This window comes from Marmota marmota, unplaced genomic scaffold (genome assembly GCF_001458135.2).
Source record: "Marmota marmota marmota unplaced genomic scaffold, marMar, whole genome shotgun sequence".
Classification (NCBI taxonomy): domain Eukaryota; kingdom Metazoa; phylum Chordata; class Mammalia; order Rodentia; family Sciuridae; genus Marmota; species Marmota marmota.
In genome coordinates, this window is record NW_025999927.1 from 4,950,410 (window position 1) to 4,972,953 (window position 22,544).

A 22,544-nucleotide genomic window follows, 5' to 3' on the forward strand; every position below is an offset into this window, starting at 1 on the left:
AGTGAGGGGAAAGGGAAAAATAATACAAGGGGGAGAAATGAATGACAGTAGAGGGGGTAGAGAGAGAAGAGGGGAGGGGAGGGGAGGGGAGGGGGGATAGTAGAGGATAGGAAAGGTAGCAGAACACAACAGACACTAGTATGGCAATATGTAAATCAATGGATGTGTAATTGATGTGATTCTGCAATCTGTATATGGGCTAAAAATGGGAGTTCATAACCCACTTGAAGCAAAGTGTGAAATATGATATATCAAGAACTATGTAATGTTTTGAACAACCAACAATAAAAAAAAAAACAAAAAAAAAACCTTCCACTACAAAGGAACACTATAGAGGCATGAGTCAAACAATGTTCTATTAGCCAATTTCATTGTGGTAAGAGCTTGTCAGGGGCACAGAAACATGGCCTATTAATCATTTAAGTTGGTTTGTTTGTATTTAGAATTTTAGCCAAGACTTTAACCGTTCTGATGGGCAAAGATAAATAGAGGCTTAAACATAGGTGCAGATACTTAATTTCTTGATTATTTAAAAAAGATGTAATTTATTTTCTTAGTTTTGCTATAGTGAATAATATTGTTTTCCTAATTCCATTTTCATATTTCAGTAATAGTATATTAGTAGATAAAGCTGATTTTTATGTGTCCATCTGTGTCTTGCCAACTTGCTACATTTAGTTATTAGGAGGACTAGTTTTGCTTCGTAGATTATTTGGGATTTCTCCTATAATGATCGTAGCATGTGTAAGTACAGTTTCTCTTTTCCAGTCTCGTTGCTTTTACTTCCTGTCTTTCCCTTTCTTCCTGGGTGTCAATGTAATAACCTCTCTTGTCTTACAACTTGTTTTTGTCATTGATGCAGCTCTTCCAGCTCCCTTATGGCTGATGTTTCCATGATACATATTTTTGTATTCTTGTACATTTCATATACTTGTGGCTTTTAATTTATGGCATGTCTCTTACAGAGACCATTGAGTTAGAGCCTATTTTTATCCTGTCTGGCAAATGCTGCATTATGATTATAACACTTGTTATTGTTGATTTTGGTGAGGTTTACATATGCCATTTTGTTATTGTTTTTTTGTTATGTATGGTATATTTTTTTCATTTTTCCAGTATTGCCTTTTTGTGTTGAAATGGTTAATATGCCATTTTGAAACCTTTGTTGGTTGTTTTTTAGTATGTATTTTTGGTTGTTTTTAACTCCTAAGTACTTCAGGGATTACCACATTTTTTAATTAATCATAACTGTACAGTCAATTAATACTAAATTCCAGTACAATGTAGAAACTTTGCTTTATCCTAGCTCCATTTCCTAAGCCTTACTTTGTACTATTGTTGTGATATATACATCTATATATTGTCATATATTAAACCTAACCCAGTGATGCACTATTTAGTCCTATTTTTATTGAACACTGTTTTGACTATTCATTTTCACATTCTTTTAAAGGTGTTATATAAAAGTTCTAAAGTATTTGTCAATCCACATATTTTCATTTCTAGTATTTTTTTATTGCTCTGGATTTGAAGAAAGCTCCCAAAGAACTTCCTCTAGTGTTTCTTAGACGGCAACTGTGCTAACAACAAATTCTCAGACTTTATCTTGAGGTGTCTTTATTTTGCCTTCATTGTTTCAGAGATAGTTTAGCTGGATATAGGATTCTCAGTTAATTTTTTTTTTCTTTTGGCTCTTGGAATATGTCATTCCACTGCCCCCTGTTCTCTAGTTTCAGAGGACAGGTTGGCCATTAATCATGTTGATGCTCTCTTGCATGGGATATGTATGTCTCCCCTATTGCTGCCTTAAATACTTATTTCTCTTTGTCCTTCACTCTCAAGAGTTTGACTTTGGTATGTCTAGGTGTGTATGTCTTTGTATTTATCATTCCTAAAGTTGGCTGTGCTGCTGACCTTCTTTCTCTTATTCTGCATCACACACTACGTGCATAGTGATGCAGTTGATGTTATCCCACAGGTTTCTTTTCATTTTATCAATGTTTTTTCTCTATGTACTTCAGATTGAGTAATTTCATCTACCTTGACATTCACTGATTATTTCTTCTCACATCTACAGTTGAGTACCTTTATCATATTTATTATTTATTATACTCAAATACAGAGTCTCTGCCCAGGTCTGGTCTACTTGTGATTTCTGTATCCTTGTTGAGAATTTCTAATTTTTGGTTCATTGTTGTCTTACTTTCATTTAAATTTTTGTTTTGCTTTGCTTGCTTGCTTGCTCTCCCTAGCCCTGTTCTTCCATTCTTTAGACTTATTAATAACTACTTTCAAGGGGTTGCCTCATAAACCTTAGAGACAATTTTTCTTAACTCTTTTTCCTCCAATATGGATTATACTTTTCTGTTCTTATGGTTTGGAGGTGAGGTGACCCCCAAAAGCTCATGTGTGAGATGATGCAAAAAGGTTCAAAGGAGAAATGATTGGGTGGTAAGAGTCTTAACCCAATCAGTGAATTAATCCCCTGATAGGGTTTAACTGAATAGCAACTGAAGTGATGGGGTATGGCTTTGGAGTATATAATTAGTATCTGGCAAGTGGAGACCTCTTTCTCTACTTTTTAATCATCATGTGAGCTGCTTCTCTCTGCCACACTCTCCCTCCATGATGTTCAGCCTCACCCTAAGCCAAGAGGAATGGAGCCTGCTATTTGTGGATTGAGACCTCTGAAACTATGAGCCCTTAAATAAACTTTTCCTCCTCTAAAATTGTGCTGGTTGGGTCTTTTAGTCACAGCAGCAAAAAAGCTGACTAAAACACCTGTTTGTTCTTTTTTGCCTGTGTTCCATTTTTTTTTTTTTTGTTAAAACTATGGAATGAACCTAGATGCCCTTCAATAGATGGGAATGGACAAAAAAAAAATATGGCATATATACACAATGGAATATCACTCAGCAATAAAAGAGAATAAAATCATGGCATTTGTAAGTAAATGGATGGCGTTAGAGAAGATAATGCTAAGTGAAGTTAGCCAATTCCAAAAAACTGAGTGCCAAATTTTTCTGGTAAAAGGAGGCTGATTCATTGTGGGATAGGGAGGGGAAGCATGGGAGGAATAGATGAACTCTAGTTAGGGCAGAGAGCTGGGAGGGGAAGGGAGAGGGCATGGGGTTAGAAATGATGGTGGAATGTGATGATCATAATTATCCAAAGTACATGTATTGGTGTGAATATACTTTGCATACAACCAGAGATATGAAAAATTGTGCTCTATATGTGTAATAAGAATTGTAATGCATTCCGCAGTCATATGTAAATTAAAAAAGTGAAAAAAAAAAACCACTGAATTTCAGATTATGTAGCAACTGTGAATTCCATTATTTCCCTACTGAAGGGTGTTGTTACTAGTTTTGTTTGTGTGTTTTCTTATTTAGTAGATTTTCTGGACTGAATCTGAGATATGCTTTCCTTGTGATATGTGGTCACTAAAGTTCCTGCTCAAATTTTTTTCTTTTGATTTGAAGACCAGCTTTTTAGGTGCTTTGCTGTTTCTGCATACCTTCATTCAGGCAATGCTTGTACAGAAACTGTGCTAAGACATTTTGGGTAGCAAGGTGTCCACACTGAAACTGGAGTTTTAGACAAAAAGGGATTGTTTTCTTTTGCTGGCAGTCTGTGTAAGTTACAGGCCTCTGTGGCCAGGAAAGCTCCGTTTAGTGTTAGTGCTAACCATCCAGGGAAAGGCCTGCCGCTGATAGCTCTAGGGGTGCAGCTGGCAAAGCTGGATTCTTCGCTGCTGCTACTGCAGTAGCGTGTCGTAGCTCTCGATGGTGAGCTTTGTTCCCCAGTATTGCAACAGACCTCAGCAACTAACTGTTGATTTATGTGCAGGTTCTTGACTTACAAATTTCAAGAATGAAATTAATGGACAGCAGAAGACAAGAGTGAAAAGAGTAGGGTATGTTTGGGTGAGAAGCAAAGAAGCAGAACTCTTGTTTGACAAGAGGGAACCTTGATAGCAAGTTACCATTTAGTTACACCATTTAGGTGTGTTCGTCTAGGGATTAATGGAGCTATCAGGTAAAGACTATTGGTCAGAAGCTAGGCTAAACAAACATTGGAAAAGTACCAGAGCAATTAGTCAAAATACATGCTACTTGGATATGGAAAAAAATGTCAAGGCTATTGGTATGGCCTATGACCTTCTGATTGACTGTGCCCTTTTAGCCCTTGGGTTTGAACTTTCCTGTGGCCTCTATTCATATCCTTCCCCACTTCCATTTTTCTGCCACTCTGGGACAACGTCTCAGCTGGAATGTTTCTACAGGTTAATTTCATGGAGTAGCCTTTCCATTAAAAACAAACAACAACACCACAAAAACAAAAACGGTGATGGGGCGCCTTACCCAAACTGCCTGTTGATTGCATTTTACTCCGTACATTATGAGTGGAGCCGTACGTGGGTAGAGAAGTGCATTTGGTCACCTTCAGGTGTGCCCAGAAGTACTTTGCACTAGATCCTGTGTGTGTCTCTTGTGTGTGTGCAACTTTAGTCAGGAATGTAGTGATTCAGGCTTTAGGCTAAGCACAGGCTAGTGGAATTGTGTCTCCCAGGAATGTGACTTTTGAGGTAATGCAGTGTTCAGGGTGCAGTCCAAGCTGGGGGAGCAGACCCTTTGCCCATGTGCATGGCTGCTGGTCCTCACAGACTAGTCTGGCCAGGTCTGGCAGAACCTCAGACAGGTGAGCTGGGGAGAGATGGGAGGCGGCCTGGAGAGAACATTGCAGATCTTTTGTTCTTACCTGAAGTTCAGCAGTATTTGAAGCATAAGAGTTCCTCATGTTTTTGTATGCTGCAAGTTACCTCCCACATTTCTGAAAGTGTTTTTGTTGATTTTATCCATCTTGGTTTTTAGGGAGAGGATACTCCTCCTCCCTCAGCCATTGGGGAAATCTCCATAATTTCTTTTAAAAATGCAGCTTATAAGCCTTTTTTTATGTCCTGAATTGATCTTCGGACTTAAAAAAGCAACACATCATGACCCTAAGTCATCATGGAGCCAGCTGCTAGAGTTACTTCCTAAAATATTCTGTGACTTACTTGTGTTACCCATGGATACCTTCTGAGCCAAGTTATGGGGTGGATGGGATGGAATGTTTGGGTCCCTCAACTGACTTGTGTTTCATTAGGTTCAGCTGTGGATTTGTAGCTTGTTTAGGTTAATGAGACCTCTACAGTGTGTGCAGATGACTAAGGTGAAGTTGGAGTCAAGTCTCACAGCTCTAGTTGGAATTCCATGTGACATTTCTGGGCTCATAACCTAACATATCTACCCTGACTTAGGTTTCTGTTTTCACTCTAGTCAAGATTCTTCAACCAGAAAATGCTGTACCTTCCTTGAGGAGGTGGGTCTCTGTAGACAGTAAGGGAGAGATCCCTATGTCCCAATAAATTTACAATACATCCCCTCAGAGGCTTCTTGTTGCCTTCCTGCTCTTTGCTAGGTTGTTCCCAGAGGGGCTTGAGCCAGGTCATGAGCTTGTAAAGTGCCCTTAGAGTTGGGGTTCATGACTGTGTGTTCCTTTGGAGCAGGCCACTGTCACAGTGAAGGCTGTTTTCTCAATCCTTCAGTCTATCTCAAAACGTCAGGTAAATAGAAAACATCCCAGGAGCCAGGCTGATGAGCCCCAGAGGCGGGCAGTGTGGTGTGGTCTTCAGCTAAGCACAGGCCTCTTCATGGCTCCTTTTCTGACTGACCATTTGCTCATTTCTAAAGTGGGATTAATAAGACTTAGCCTGTGGGGTTGTGATTAGTTCACCTAGCACACAGGATTTGTTGACAGTGATGCAGCCATTCTGAGTTACATAGCTGTTTGTACAGGAGTATTTTTTTTTATACTCTTTAGACTGCACATTAGCATAATTCCTAGTGAGAATTCCAAGGTGTAGAATCTCTCTGAGTCTGCATTGAGTTTATAGTTCTGAGGTTCTCAATGATTCTGAATTGATTCTGGCTTGATTTGTTCAGACAGAATAGTTAACTTTTGCCATGTTAAGTTAATTCAGACAAAGTTAACCTAGCACATTTTTCATAGAATGAGATGGTTGTGCCTGAGTAAATCCACACTGTATTACCTAGTTAATTAAATTTGAAGACATTGTCTTATCACTTATGCAGCTTGATTTGGAAGCCATGACTATTAGTTTCACTTTCCCTCTCCTTTAACCTTTTTGAGAAACTTCAGACAAGGTAGAATCTGTTGGGTTGTCCTCACCTGTGTGTTTGGGTGAGTTTTTTTTCCTTCTTTATACAGATTATGAGGCCAGGAACTGTAACTGTTATGGCCTACATTGTGTTGCAGGTGGTTACACTAACCTGGTTACTATAACAAATATCCGTGTCTCAGCTTCTCTTGCAGGCAATGAACATATGAATGAGTTCTATATATATAGAAACTCCTTTTTCACAGAATTCCTGGAGACAACACTGTTGATCATCAAAAATGTTCACTAAAGACACTACCAATTTTGTACATGAATTTTGGTTTCCTGGGCTCTTGGAGAGGGAAAAGCTAAGATCTCACTGACTGTAATATCTACCTAGTATCTGGGCCACAGGTTGATTTGTCTTGGTTAGTACAACAATGCCAGAGCCTTGCTATGTATGCACTAATCTAAAAGAATCTCTCGAGCAGAGAGTAAATCTGCTGTACAATAATTCATGAGTGCTTGAATTGCATCAGTGTTTTAGATGTTTCCATTAATTATTTTGCTTCTATGTATATTCATTTATTAATGTAATTTATTCAAACTGCTCTGAACTCTATTAGTGGTGAAGCTCCATAAATTTCAAATATTTGTCTTCTTAGAGCCTAGCTTCTCAGAGCGTCATCCTAAGATGGTTATCAATGACTAGAAATTATGTGTTTTAAAAGCAACTTGAGTGGGCTGTTCCCTAGAATCTGAGCTGGTGTCTCGCTGTAGTTGAGGTGGTGAGTGGTGTTAGTTTGCCTGAGCCATAGGGTGGAACTCAGTTGGCCCGGGATGAGCTGAATTGCTGGTTTGCATGGGCCACTTTTAAGAAACCTCCCTATTAGCTTGAAGCTGTGTTCATAGCCTCTTCTCTGGTTTCCCTGTGAGTGTTTTGATTTCAGAATTCCAAGTAACTCTGTTCATCACTGATGGCTCCCTTGTAACATCTGTGTGAATAGACTTGACTGGAGACAGCATTACCTTGTGACATAAAGTGAGAGGGACATCCCGGGATGTAACATAAAACTAGTGCAGTTCTTGTTTTGCACTGTCACATTTGGGTTTTGAATTTTCAGAGGATTGTAATAAGACAGCTGGGCATATCCATGTGCCATCATGTGAAAAGGGTGTAATGATGGATGGATGCTGAGAGCCAAATGAACCTGGAGCCAGCCCTGGGCAACTGCACTGACTCACCCTGGGGTTCCACAGCTAAGCGTTAAACTGCACAGCTGTGGCCCTTGGAGTTGGCACTGTGCTGCTCATCATCACTCCTTTCCTACCTGGACCTCCTGTCCTTAGGAGCACCAAGAGCAGTGTGACTTCAGGTGTCCTTCTGAAGATTCAAAGGATGCGGACCTGGTTAGGCCCAGGCATGTGGCTTCATCAGTCAGGATCATGTTCATGCTTGTCTTTCAGAATGCTGATCTGGAAGGATTCATTGACACAGGAAAAGTCTTGACTTCCCAGAGGCTGTTGTGTTAGCTTCTATTGCACAGTGGGTGAAGAAAAGGAGAATGGGACCAGGGCAGCCACCCAAAGAATAGTACCAAGCACTAGAAGTAACATGACCAGGCTGTGAAGTTGAAGAATATTAAGATTTAACATTTTAAAGAAATGAAAAGAATAAAAATAGCGAAGGAAGATTTCCCTGGTATTCTGCCTGATGGTTTCTTTCTACCATGTTCCATTGAAGTTGGTTGGATATGCCACCTGGCTTCATTGCCACTGAGGGGAACATACATTTTGTAGGCTGTTATTCCTCCTATGGTGGGTGAAACTTGGCCTGGTTTGTGTCTGCAGGTGGTAAATTAACAAGTTTGTCTTCTGGAGTAGTTTGACATCCCTCTGGTTTGGGGGGAGGCCGACCTCAGCAGTTCCAGTGCCTTGCCCAGGGCTGCTCAGCAGATGGGTAGCTGAGCAGAAACAAACCTACCTCGGCTCCAGCCATCTGCCATTGCAGCATGCCGTCTTCACAGTTTTTAGGAGATGGGCAGCTTTACTCTTCATTTATATCTCTGAAGTTATGAGCTTTCAATTTAATTTAGAGCTTTCTTAAATGGGACAGAAAAAAATATATCTTATTGGCATTTTCCAGTTTATAGAACATTGATTGTCTTGAATCTCACCAAATCTTGGAGGTAGATAAGTATTTTTCCCCTTGCTAGGGAAGCCCAGGTCGACTTTGAGAATTCCAAGCCCCTTCTCCTTAGCATCATGCTGTCAAACTATCAATATTTGACACATTGCTAATTCGTAAAACATTTTGGGGTATCTGTATTACCTTGTGGGTTGCTTGGAATACAGTTGAAAGATGGTGTGAATGGTTAACTTGTTTGCCAATTAATAGAAAGCTGCTAGGGGTTTACTGAAACCCAAAGTAGAGAGTCTGGTCATGAGGGATGTAACTTCCTATTTGCACATTTATTTAGATTCCCAGAAATAGACAAATGCATAGGTGGAGGTAAGTTGATCAAATATGGAGCACTTTTTCTGGGTGAGTCACTCTGCCAGACTGGTGGGGTGGTGAGGAACCCGCAGTGTACAGTAGCACATGTGAGCCGCCTTCAGTGGGAATCCAGTGCCTCTAGATTTTATGGCAGTCGTGCTGAATGAAGTGGTGTTATGCTTACTAATAGGCAGTGGTATCTGGAGTATATTAGTGAATTAAAGAACTATAATTTGTATGAAGTGAGCCCATTAATGGGAAGAGCCAGCCTGTGCATTTCCACATAAGCATATATGTGTAAATGGGTAGAAAACAGGATTGGAAAGATGTACACCCAAAAAGTTGAGTAGTTCCTTCAGGGAGTCAAATGAGTATAATTGTAACTAATTTGTAACTAAAGATAATTTTCAATTTTCAGTGTTGTTTGACTTCTCTACAAGGAAAATGTTTTTAAAGTGCTTCCATTTATGTGTGATTTGAAAATACAGAATGTTTTTCATATTTTGGAGACCTGGCAGTGGCCATTTCAGACTGAGAAAACAGGATCGGGATTCTGAAACAGTAGCTTATGAGTGTTCAGTTTTTACACAGCAGTAACAGGAGGGGTTGCTTGATGATGATTACAGTCCTAAATGGTTGGTTGCGGTTCAGTTAAGGCAATGTCATGTTTCAATAGGCCTTTAAGTGAATTAGGCAGACACATCTGTGGAAGGCAAATGTTTGATGGATACCGCGGTAGGAAACTTAATTGATTTTACATGGCCTGTCCAGTGCCAGCAGGCCAGATGCCGCTTTGAGGTTACTCTAGAGACTCTCCTCCTCCTAAGATTATGTGATGTTTGCCAGGATGAGAACAGTAACCAGTTTGTTGTGAAAAGAGGAAGCACATGGCTATGCTGATAGCTTAGTTTTTGCTTTTGCTAAAGTCCACATATCTGGATGAAACTGGTGTCTCCATAAGACAAGCAAGAACCACCTGTCTACTTTCTACTTGCTTGGGGCAGTTTCTGGGCATCTGGGGCAGATGTTTACACAGCCAGAATCACTGTGACTGAGAGGCAGGTGGCTGTGCGTGCTCAGCCATGATGACGGCTGGATGTTCTGCTGTGATCTGAGCATTCTGAAGAGCCCATTATGTAGCTAAGGATTTCTTTTATGGTTTGGGAGCATGTTCACAGGAAGGGCAAGCAGAGTTCTTTGAAAGTGAAGTTCTAAAAATGGACTTTGTTCTCAGTAATGAGACTTGAGAAAAAATTTTAAACTAAAGATACTGTATAAGGATTTGTAAGTTGGAGCTTCCACCACAGTTGTTCACAGATGGTAGGCCTTCTTTGCTATGTGGGTTCTGGGTCTCGCTTAGGTTTGAGTCATTCAATTGGTTTTTGGTTAATGACTAGGACTCTTTTTTTTCCCAGTGACCAGCCTGACTTTTAGGATGCAGAACAAAGGCTCAGTATCAGTGCTATAGTGAGTATAATGTAAACATGTCAAGGTTATTGGGAAGAGCATGTATGTGATCTGAGGAATACATTTCAGAGTTGACTTTAAATGGTACCAAATTATGGAAATGATTCTGATGCCTAGGATAAGTAGGGCCTTTTTATTGAGAGCAAAATGGAGAGTGTCTCACAAAGCTCTGGTTTGTAGGGCTTCAGGTTTTCCTGATGTCAACAGCTCTTCTGTTACATTTGTATGGAGAGAAGGGTACGGGCCAGTGGAGCTGGAAGGTGATCTAAAAAGCATTGCCTTGAGGCTCGCTGGCAGGTCTTTGCCCTCTGGCTCCCACTTTCTGAGAGTCCCTGCAGCAGGACTGTCACTGTAGAAACAGGAAGTGGGCTCAGCAGGATGAACTCATTCCAAACCTCTGCGGTTTTCGAGAATTGGGCAGTTCATACTTGAAGGGTTCCATCAGAGTGAGGCATGAAACAGTTTACAATCCTCAGAGTGTAAACGTTTAACTAGAAAGTGCTGTGAAAGTGCCAGAACATGCGGGATGATATGAGCACAAATCTGTTTTTCTACTATTTGTCAAAGTAGAATACAGGTAAGAACAAAGCTAAGAAATGAGTGGTACTTCACATGCCCCAACTGGAGAGAAGTCCTCATACATGAGACAAATGGTGCTGGTTTGCTTATTTTGAATTCTTGCTGTGTTCTTAACATCATAAGCTCTTCACATACACTTCTTCATTTGTTTTTAACAACAGTCTTACGAGAGTGGTATGAATATTATGCTATTTTTTCAGGGAAGGAAATTAAAAAAAAATTACAAAAGTTAATAGCCGATAAGTAGTAAGGCCAGGATTCTTGCTCAGATGGTCTGTTTATAGAATCCATGCACTTGGCTCTCTTAATATGCTGACTTTTAAAAAAAAAATTAATGAATATTGGTCTGAAATCATTATAAAGGTGAGCTAGAGATTTTGCAGATGTTGGGAGTAGATTGTTAAGTTCTAGATGGCATTGTGAGCTCTCGTACAAACTGTAATGTGGTGACGTCCACAGTGATGGGGTGTTGATATCACAGGAATGGGCAGATGCTGCACATCAAGGTGGAGACCCCTCCTCTGAGCCAGTTCACCAGCACTCCAGCTAGTAACCCACCATCCTGGCAGCACTACCTGTCAGTTTTTCTGGCATGGATATGAATGAAATAAGCACTTCCATTAATGGATTTTTCCCCTCGTAGCTTTGTCTTGATCTGGAGAGGAAAGACTGTATATAGTTAGACCTTAGAAAATCAAATTTAGGAACATTTATTCATAAATTTCATAGTAGAAATTTGGCTTTCGATCTTTTATCTCAAGATTTTGGAAAGAAAATGCTTCTCCGGCTGACTGCAAGGGGGAATAGCAACAGCCCTGGGCCACTGGCTGTGATTGTCACGTGGGGTGAAGACTGGCCAAGTTGAGGCACAGAAGCCCAATGCTAGGTAGAAGGAACAATCTAGAGGATGTTCATTAGAAAATAAACCCTGGAAAGTTTGTTGGGTGTAAATAGAACTTGTGGTGGGATCATGTGCTTCATTAACCCATAAGATAATTTTAATGTTAATTCGGGACCCCTGGTATTTTGTTTTTCCTTCAAACCATAAAGCATTCTTTGCTAATGACAAAAGAAGTCATTCCAGTGGTAGTGGCTTAATTTAATAAATCTTACAAAATTATAATTCTGATGTATCAGATTTATCCTCAGAATATTCCTTTTATGGAGGAGACTGTCTTGGTTTTATTATGTATTCAATGTATTTATAATGCTGTTTTGTTATGAAGATCTTCTTTGAGCACCTGCCCAGGATCCCGTTTACCTCAAGTGGAGAAGCTTGCATAATTAAGAAGGCTGAGTTCTCTCTAACTAACCAGTCGGTTCTTATCCTGGTTCCTTCACCATTGACAATCACCTTTTGAGATTTCTAGAAAGTATTGTGTATTGATTGGATTGGAAGGCTAACGGAAAGGAGGAGAAGGGAAAATTATTGGTAAGGAAATAAAAGAGCACACACATGTGCAGAATGGGGAGCCCAATAAGTACACCCCAAGTTAAAGGCAGAATATGACATCCAATGAGAAGAAAGTGTTTATCTTTGTGCATAAGGAGAAACTGTATAAATGAATATTGCATATTAGTTCAACTTTATATTTGCTTAATTACAATACTAACCTGAGGCAAGTATTATTTCTGTGTCCTTTAGATGTTTTTTTAAAATCAAAAGAATGCTTGCTAGTTTAGAAATTAATATATGAGTTGAAATAATCTAGATTTCAATCCTGGCTTGAGTATTTTGTAACTCTAACTTTGGGAAAGTGGCCTAACCTCTGTTTTCTTGTCCACTGAAGGTAGTAATAGTCCCTGCTGTGGAGAACCACAGGAGCTATACACAAAGCTCCAGGGCAGCATGTGTCAGGGTATACACTCTAGGGGTGGCAGCTGTGGTTACCTGAGTTTAAGAATGTATTGAATGTAAACTGGGGTTGTGGCTTGGCGCTCGCCTAGCATGTGTGAGGCCCTGGGTTCGAACCTCAGCACTACAAAACAATAAATAAATAAAGGTATTGTGTCCAACTACAACTAAAAAATAAATATTAAAAAAATGCATTGATTGAGAGCAGTAATGACAGTGTGTGGTGGTGACGGGCAGCTGACAGTCAGAGGTAGCAAGCACCATCACTTCTGTGACAGCAGCTCGAGGACACCAAGGCAAATGGGGCCTGGGTGCTTGACGCTGGTGACATACTCACAGCTCTCCCTCTTTGCTTTCAGAATGTGCCCCCGGACCTGTCCATCTGCACCTTTGTGCTGGAGCAGTCCCTCTCGGTGCGGGCCCTGCAGGAGATGCTGGCTAACACGGTGGAGAAGTCGGAAGGGGCAAGTACACTTTAGACTGAGTATTTTAGTGTGCTTGGCTGCCATGGGAAGGCGGCTCTTACAGGTGTTAGAAATCTTGTTTGCGGAGATAAATTAGTGGCTCTCAGTTGTGACTCCTTGGGGTTGATCTTGTGCTTTACCTAGCACCCTGTCATATCTTAAAGACTTGAAAAAAGAAACCCAGGCGCGATGTGGTCTGTGTGGCTGCCTCTCGGGCTCATGTTGGCGTTTGTAAGCAGCCTCCCTGGGGCATCTGTGTGTCTGCCTGTGTTGTCCTCTGAGCTCTGTTCTTGTCTTGACCGGTTGCATTGTGCATGGCTCTTTGTCACTAACCATTTATTTATTGTTAAAAGCCTATAACTGTGTGGCTACGTTCTAAGCTTCTAAGCTGTTGTATGGCGAGTAAAATTTCATGGCACTTACATACTTTAGGTGATGAAATTATAGTCATATGGTTTTAGTCAATTATAATTTTGCAAATAGCTAATTTTTTTCTGAAAATTTATTCTGTTTCCAAATGCAGATATTTTTCTTCAAAAGTTTATCTGGTTACTTTAATCATATTCTATAAGACACCCTCTTACTGGGCTACTACCCATTCCTAGCTAATTCATACAGTTTACAGTTAAGCAGGAAGATAAACGGTCACATTTTTGTGTCTTCTCTAATTTTTTTAGGGGTGTGCTAAGTGCTGCAGTGTTGTATAGTTTAATAAACTGGATTACTTCCAGGAACTCAACCAAAATTTTTCTTGCGTCATTAATGATCTATATATTGCTCTAATTTTTGAACCATTATTCTAGTCGGGATAAATAAGTAAAGAGATTAATAATACATGGTTCCATAGAAATGAGGGATTTATTGTGTTGTAACATTATTTTTTTAACCCTTATAGTTCAAAAATTTTAGACTAAATGCTTATTTTACAAAGTACCCTATGCATTATCTGTATTTTAATATTTCAGATTCTGTTTTCATTTACAACAAAGCTTGAAATTACTGTATTAAAATAGATAAAACAGATAAAATTTCCTTTAAAATTTCAGTGTTTTTATGCAAAACTTGTAGACTTAAATTAAGAACCAGCTTAACAGTTAATTTCTGTCTGCAATAACCTTTCCTGATTATTAAATATCAGTGAGCTTATCAATTTTGAAATGCAAATCTATTTTTACAAAGAGAAATCTTTTGCATTAGTGTCTAGAAAAATGTGTATTGCTATTTCACCTATCTTTGTGGATAACATCCAAATTGCCCAAAATTTAATTTTTACATTGCAAAGCTGCTTTTGCTAAATTAATAGCCTTGAAAAGATATTTTATCTCATCAAAATCATAAGATTGTACTAGGCAAGCTCTAAATATTCTGTGTGTAATAGGAAGTGATTTTAGACACTATTTTAGGAATTATGTTTTTAAGATATTTATTAGAATTTCTATATCCACGTTTTAATTTAGCTGAATTAAAATTTGAGTTCTCTATCTAGAAAGTTTCTATCAAAGATGAAGTGGTTGGGCTGGGGATGTGGCTCAAGTGGTAAGAGCTCACCTGGCATGCGCGGGGCACTGGGTTTGATCCTCAGCACCACATAAAAATAAAGATGTTGTGTCCATCGAAAACTGAAAAATAAATATTTAAAAATTCTCTTTTCTCTCTTTCTCTAAAAAAAAAAAATGAAGTGGTCATTCGTATGATGTGTGGAATACCATTTCATAGAACCCAGCAGAGCTATTATAAGCCACTAATAAGGATGTGTAATTTGAAGAAAATCTACTAGGAAAGAAATACATTTCATGGAGCTGAATTTTACTTCTAGCTACTAGTATGTTTTTAGGAAGAAAACACTTGAATAGCTCAAGGGAAGATTATATAAAATTTTAGGGGAGAGAATGATTTTCTTAGTTAAGCATTTTTGATTACACTCAGGAATTCAAAATATTTCACAACTTTTTTGACGTAACTACTAGCAAATCAATTGGCTCTCAACCATAGTGCTGGAGGTTGGGGTGGTCTGAGTGATTTCTGGGGGTCCTGGAGGACTTTTGGGGTGGTCCAGTTATATTTACCAGAGGAATAGCTGTTTTCACTGTAACAACCATTTTAATCATGAGAGTGTGAACAGGCTAAAGATCCCTTCTGGTTATATTTGATCAACGGATGCTGCTGGGACTTGTAGGAATCATCTTGTGGATGCCTATATCATCTCTCCTTGAGTCTTCTGATGTCGCCTTTAAACTCCATGTGGTGCTGTAATGGTGAATCCTTTTGTGAAGCAAATTGACCTCTGAGTTAATAAATTACATGCAGTAGGTTCTCTGGAATAAAGATCCCCCATTTCCTAGGATAACAGAAAGGAATGACTAATTTTCATGACATTATTTCCTTGCAAATTAATTTACCAAAGAAAACCTTGTGTGTTACCTCGTTGCCCACTTTTCCATAATCAATGTTATTTACAAAGTCTGTTCTTTAATAGTTCTTCTGGAATTCCTGAGTAATACTGATTCTGTTTAATGTTAAAAGTGCCGTGATACACAAGGTACACTCAACATACGAGGAAACACTTTTCTTTAGAGCAATGCCTCTGCTTTCTGTAGTTGAGGAGCTTTCCTCTCATGATCTTGGGCCCATGAAGGAAGCACAGTTTTCATAAGGTGACGGGAATCTAACAGGAGGGTTTCAACATTATCTGACAAAGCAAATCATGGAAATCATGAATCACAAAAGAAGTATGTAAGATGAGACAAGAAAAATACTACTTAATTTTTTTTCTGTTACCTAAAGACTGCTCATTGTGACTGTTAGAATAATTAATTTTTTTTTTTTTTTGGTGGCACCAAACACATTTTGTACAATACATCTAAAGGAGGTTTTTATTTCCTGAGAAAGTGGTGTAGACAAGATCTTGACCTGAGAGATGCCTATGTCATGGACTATTGCTGAGCTGTTGTTCTCCTTCAGAGCGTGTCGGCAGTAACAGGTTAAAGCGTGTTTGTCTCAGTAGCTGCTCCCAGGGCTTGAGAGGTCCTAAGGATGGAGACCATGTTCTGGAGCAGGGAGGAGAATGTGCCTTGTGCAGTGCACATCGCATCTCTTTGGCCCTGTGTTTCTAGATTGCTGAGAGTGCTAACCTTGCCTCCTGGGTCCTGGTGGTTCTGAGAGCTGCTCTACTTAATGCCTCTGAGGGTCTTTTGGTTCAGATCTGTTTTATGTGCTGGTTTATGAGGGAGCATATGGCTGAGAGCAGGGGCTTTGTTTGCCATCTCACAGCTGCTTCCCTGCTCCGCCAGGAGTTGGCTCCATGGCTGCAGGGAAGACCAGTTCATGGCGCTGGGAGCAGGTAGGAAGCCTAGGTGTGGTGGAACAGCAAGCGAGCTCGTGGTCCACAGGGGCCATTTTCACTGCTCCTCTTACTCATGTGCAGTTACTAAGTCCTGACTGCCTTTACCTGGCCTGGCAGCTTCCTCCCTTCTCTGGGGTCTTGGCTAATCTCATTTTCCTTTCCTGCCCCGGAACCCCAGCTGGTGCTGGCATGTGTGCTTTGCCCGCTCAACAGTGACAGGATCTTGTTAAAATATAGATTAGGTGATAACATTTGCTCATTCCTGTGTTTTCTAGTTAATAGAGTTTTATTTCTGTGAACTTTTGTTTCTGGCACTTATTTTTCAGTTAATTTTCAAATACTTTTCTCCATGTAATTTTAATACCTAGTTCAGTTTAAACTAGGTGTTCACGTGAGTGTGGATGTCAAGTGAGAGGTGACATTACACAGTGTAAAGAGCTTTGATTTTGGAACCTGAAATTTCTAGAACGTTCTTATTTTTCAAATAGTATTATTATAGTGTTTCTTTGTTGAAAAAGCATTGCTTTTGTTCGATCACATGTGTACCATGTGTACCATACATGGCTTGTGTGTTCGATTATGATTTAAAGACATAACATTGACTGTCCTTTCTGAGTTTGATTAACTAGCTTCTGGGATAATTGTAGGACCTTATTTCTTAGCTTTGGCTTGTGGCCACTTAACTCTTGGTCCCTTTGTTAGGGTATTTAGCTGGATCAAAAATTAGCCAAACCTTGCCTCTTACATCCTGCTGTGATGGGTAATAGGTTAAAATCTGTACTTCAGGTGATTATGATATGTATCATTTTTTCACTTAATTTATAGTGTATATTTCTTTCAGGTATTGGTAGTTTAATATAAATTATGAGTGATACTTTAAAAGTCAATAAAATACAGAATGTAATAAAATATGGATAATGTTGAACTTAATATTGAGAAAATTCAATTCTAATATTCCCTTAATGTAAAATTTTTAAACATTTATGAGAAATTGTATTGCACAAGGGCTCTGCTGATACAAAAACTAATAATAAGTGAGTTTTGTCATCAATGAGCTTATGATCATAGGGATAGAAAAACAATTGCATTGTTCACATGAAGAAGGAATTGAATGTGAACTTGTTATTACTTTTAATTTTCTTTTAATTTTTAAGAATCATTTCTAAGACAATTAGAAGTAATATTAAACTATTAATACAAAAATAATTTTAAAATTTTCCAAGGAGTAGTTTGATCTTGTTAAACTGGTAGAAACAAAACTTGCCAGGAAGACAATAGCATGTCCAGAGATTTAAAATTATTTTTGCTTTAGTTTACTAACAGGCTTATTATTTTGTAAGACTGTAAAAATGTTATTTTTACACGATACATTGTCTTCTGATTTCAGGTGATTGTTAATTGAGATATGCAACAAACTCAGGTGTTGTGTTTTTATGAAAAATGGAGTAGTAGGATGTGGAATTGTAACACACTTGTGTCATTCTATTAAATATTTATCTCTCCATTCTATTAAATCCTCTCTCAGAGCATTGAAAAAGCCAGTAGCCAAATTTAGTTGTAAATATTTTTTAGAAAACACATTTAAAGATATATATATTTATTTATTTATGTATATATATATTTATTTTTTTTAGTTGTAGTTGGACACAATATCTTTGTTTTTATGTGGTGCTGAGGATCGAACCCAGGGCCTTGCTTGTGCTAGGCGAGCACTCTACCGCTGAGCCACTACCTCAGCCATACTTTATATACAGAGTTACGAAAAATTGTGCTGTAAATGTGTAATAATGAGTGTAATGTATTCCACTATTGTCATGTATGTAAAAATAAATAAATAACCCTAATTTTTTAAACATTGAATTGTCATACAGGAGTTTTTCATAAATACATTTATAAATATTGAGGCCCCATTTTCAGACAAGTTAAGTGCATCTCAGATCATTTTATGTTCGTGCGAGAGGAGATGAGCCAGGAAGAAGAATGGTGTGTGTGCCGTGGTAGTTAAAGACAGGTGACTCTGCAAACTCTCCAAGTGCAATTCCTGGTCATGTGACGAAAGTTACTCAACCTCTCTGGGCCTGAGTTTTCTTATTTATAAGGTGGACACCAAACCATCTCCCTCGTGGATTTGTATGAAAATTAAATAAGCAAGATGTGAAGAATAGTCCCGACACAGGAGGCATCATGGGTGTGTTGTATTGCTTTCATTACCTTAACATCAGGATGTCCTGAGGAGCTCCTGCCGGATCCCGTCCCCCTGGAGAAAACTGTGATAAACTCTGAACTGAGTGTTAAAAACCAACTGCTCCATCACCACCATGGAAAGATCCAGCTATCTGAAGGTTTTAGCTAGGGGTATCTCCGGCTGCTGGAATACATTACCAATATAAGTTCACTATCTTGCACATAGGTCTGTAGCAGTCTCTCTGAACTAAAATCAAGGAGTTTCCAGGGCTGCACCCACCCTCTGCACTCTGGGAGAGCCCTTTCGTTAGCTTCTCTGGACTCGCCTTCCAATTCAAAAGTGGCAGAGTGCTTTCCTGTAACATGCTCACAGGTTCCAGGAATTGGGACGTGGTGTCCCTGGGGTGCTGTTATTTGTCTGCTCCTCATGGAAACACTGAGCTTCAGAAAGATGGTTAGCAAGACCAGGTGGGAGCCAGAGCATCTTGTGGCTGAATCTTGCCCCTGGAAAGATGTTCTGATGGGAACCTGACCTCCCTGCAAGCTTGGCAGGGGTTACCTGCAGGCTCTTTTATGTGCCTGCCAATTCACAGATGCAGACATATTTTGCATAAACAAGACTTGATTCTTTGAAGGCTTTCTGAGTTTTCAGTATACATAGTTGCAAAAGTGGATCTTGGTGTTTCATTTGTATCCTTATTTTCTGATGTTTTGATATCTTTTCAGTGTCCCTGTATCTGAAGGATATTTGTCTAGTTTTTTGGGCAGATAGGCCCATGGTTCAAAGCTGAGAGTCAACACTGTCTCCTCTGGCTGAGTTTTACATTGACATTTTCTTTCCATTTGCTTTTACCTTATTAGAATAGACTGGGGTAGCATGAGGACTATAGTAGGGTTAATGAGTTTTCTTCGTACCTATATGTGACATAGATTGTGTTCTGTACATCATTGAACGTTTCTCGGCTGGCTGGGCTAATGACTCACCAGGAAAAGAAGTTTACTTAAAAAAAAAAAGTTTTATTGTGTATATTTAAGGTATAGAGCAAGATGTTATGGAATACATACAGATATGGAAATTGTTACTACAGTGAAGAAGATTAAGGTATCTACTCATGGATAGTCTCATACTGTTGCCTTTTGTTGTTGTTGTTGTTAGAGGCTGCTTTAGGGATGAGGCTGAGACTAGTCCATGGAAGTTGAGTACTTGATGTGATATTAGCCAAGATCTTGCCTAATGCCTCTGTAGGCCACAGGCATCTGCCCTTCACCCCCAAAGCTGGCACAGCAGCTCAGCAGTGGCTGGGATCAGGATCTCCCAAGGGCTCATGTGTGAGTGGGGAGGTCATCTGGTCGAAACATGCGTGTTCCGGGTTTGCAGACCCTGGCTCTTCTCCTGCCTTTCCCTTTCTAGAAAGGCGGCTTTCTGCTCAGCAGCTCAGGCCCTGCGTCATTCTGTGCATTCAAATGACATGGTTTGCAGAGACTTAAGCATCAAACTCAATAAGGAGGTCGATTTAATCAGCATGTAATTTAATCACGTTAGGCACTGTTTTAGATTATGAATCTTGAATGTATACATTACTTTATTTCATTAGTGTCATTCAATTTGGATATTTTTCTCAGATTCTTTTGTGTTTACAAAGGAGAAAAACATCTTTTATGTGTAAATATTAGCAAACATGAATCAGATGGTAAATTTCTCTGATATTCTGGAATTACAATGATTTAAATGTACTTGGAATCTATTGAACCTCTAATTTTTGTTTGTTTAAAATTTTAACTTTATTTTCTTAAAATACTGTAGTTGGGTGTTAGAGTCTGTAAACAAGTCAAAATAACACCTGGCTTGGGTGGAAAACTTCCTTCTTTCACCAGTCTTTATGGAACAGTACTACCCATTACTCCCCCTGCCAAACACACACAGACACAGGTGTGCACACACACGCATGCACACATACACGCATGTGCATTTACCAGTTAGGTACCTTCATACCTTGGTGGTGGTTTCTTCAAAGCACTTTCTCCCTTCTGACACAGTTGGTGTTAATGATTTGTTGAGTGACTGCCTATCAGTTAGATTACTGCCCACATCAGAGCATAAACCCAGAAGGACTGACTGGGCTTCCCATCTGTTGTGTCTATGTATTATCCTACTAATGCCTATGAGAGGGCCTGTTTTTTTTTAAACAGATATTGGTCAATATTTCTGACTGAAGGGACTGCTGCATAGATATTATATTATACCAATTTCCATAGTTTTGAAAAAGTGAGTCTTCTGAGAAGAATTTTTCAAGAGCACTGTATTACCTGATAAGAGAGAAAATTGTCCCTTATGTAACACTAGTGAGAGCACAGTGCAATCATTAGATACATTTCTTTACATTAGAATTAAATGTATTTGATTTGTTTTACGTTTGAAAATATTTTTCACTTTTTTAGAACAGTTTTCTGAATAGAGAGAATGGTTGGGAAGTAAAGAGTTTGTACAAAACCTCCCTGTCTCCTCAGCTTTGTTATTAGTCTTGCCCTAGTGTGCTGCATTTGTTATAATCATTGAGCCAGTACTGATATATTATTAACAAAGTCCCATGTTTACAGTAGGTTTTATTCTTTGTGCTGTTCATTCTGTAGGCTTTGAAAAATGAATAATGACATGGATCTATCTTTGCTGTACAATAGGGAATATTTTTACTGCCCTTAAGACTCTGTGCTTCACCTCTTCAACTCTGGATCCTCCATAACCATTTTAAATAGCTGATCTTCTACTACCGCTGTGGCCTTGCCTTTTCCAGAACATCTTATGGTTGGAATCACATACCTAGGCTTTCTGGACTGCATTCTTTTGTGTAGCAATTTGAATTTAAGGCTCATTTATTTTGCTACTGAAAAATTATTTCATTGATTGGTTGTGCCCATTTCTTGCCCACTCATATGATGGACATCTTGATTGCTTCTAAGTTTTACTGATGAATAAAGCTACTATAAATGTGTGTGCAGGTTTTCACGTGGACCTAAGTTTTCAACTCCTTTGGATAAATCCTAAGGACTGGGATCATGTGCTGAGTACATTCAGTCTCAAACTGCCCAACTGTCTTCCACTGTGGATGCACTGTGGTGTGCTCCACCTAGCAACAAATGTGAGCTTCTGTTGCTCTACATCCTCACTAGCATTCGATGATGTCACTGTTTTGATTTTAGACATTCCAATAGGTGTGCATGATTGTTTTAATTTGCAATTTATGGATCACATGATGTGGAACATCTTTTTGTATGCTTATTTGCCATCTTTGTGTCTTCATTGGTTGAGTATCTAGTCAGATCTTGTCTTGAATTGGGCTGTTTATTTCCTTATTGTTGCATTTTAAGAGTTGTGTGTATATGGTGGGCACCAGTCTTAGTAGTGAGTAAGTCTGTTTCACAGAAATTCTATCCCTGTTGTGGCTTCTTGTTGAGGGCCACAGCCGAGTTGGGATGACGCATGGCATTTTTGCCAGAAGTAGTGGTTGAGAGGTGACGCCAGCGAGCCATTAAGATGATGACTTTTGAGTTCTCGAGGATTCCCATTGAGTTCTGGTTGAGCTCTCGTGGGGATTCCTGAAGAGTTCGCGTTGGTTGGTGAAGTTCCGGTGGTGGGAGTTCCGGTTGGTGTGTGGTGTGTTCCTGGAGGAGCCGCGTGGGTGGCGTTCGGGAGAGTTCCCAGGGAGTGTGCTGGTGGAGGTTGGAAATAAAGTTTGTTCCTGCTTGAGTGGCTCGTGATTTGTGCCCAGCCAGACTGCGGAAGCTTCTCTTCATTCCATTAACAATGTCTTTCATAGGGCAGAAGTTTTTAATTTTAATGGAGCCCAACTTGTCAATCTTTATGTCATGCATGGATAATGCTTTTGGTGTAGTATGTAAAATGTCATCACCTTCACAGGGTCTCTTACATTTTTTTCTGCGGTATTTTCTATGAGTTTTACTTTTGCATATTACAGTTAGACATAATCCAT

At 39.3% G+C, this 22,544-nt stretch overlaps 1 protein-coding gene across 1 annotated transcript in view; it reads left to right on the forward strand.

The window, feature by feature from the left end:
• Positions 1-22,544, forward strand: part of Ryr2 (ryanodine receptor 2) — a 437,587-nt gene that overhangs the window by 40,416 nt on the left and 374,627 nt on the right. The window contains exon 4 of the mRNA XM_048800411.1: positions 12,924-13,028. Coding sequence (XP_048656368.1) covers positions 12,924-13,028 — 105 coding nt within the window. The remainder of the gene's footprint in view (positions 1-12,923; positions 13,029-22,544) is intronic.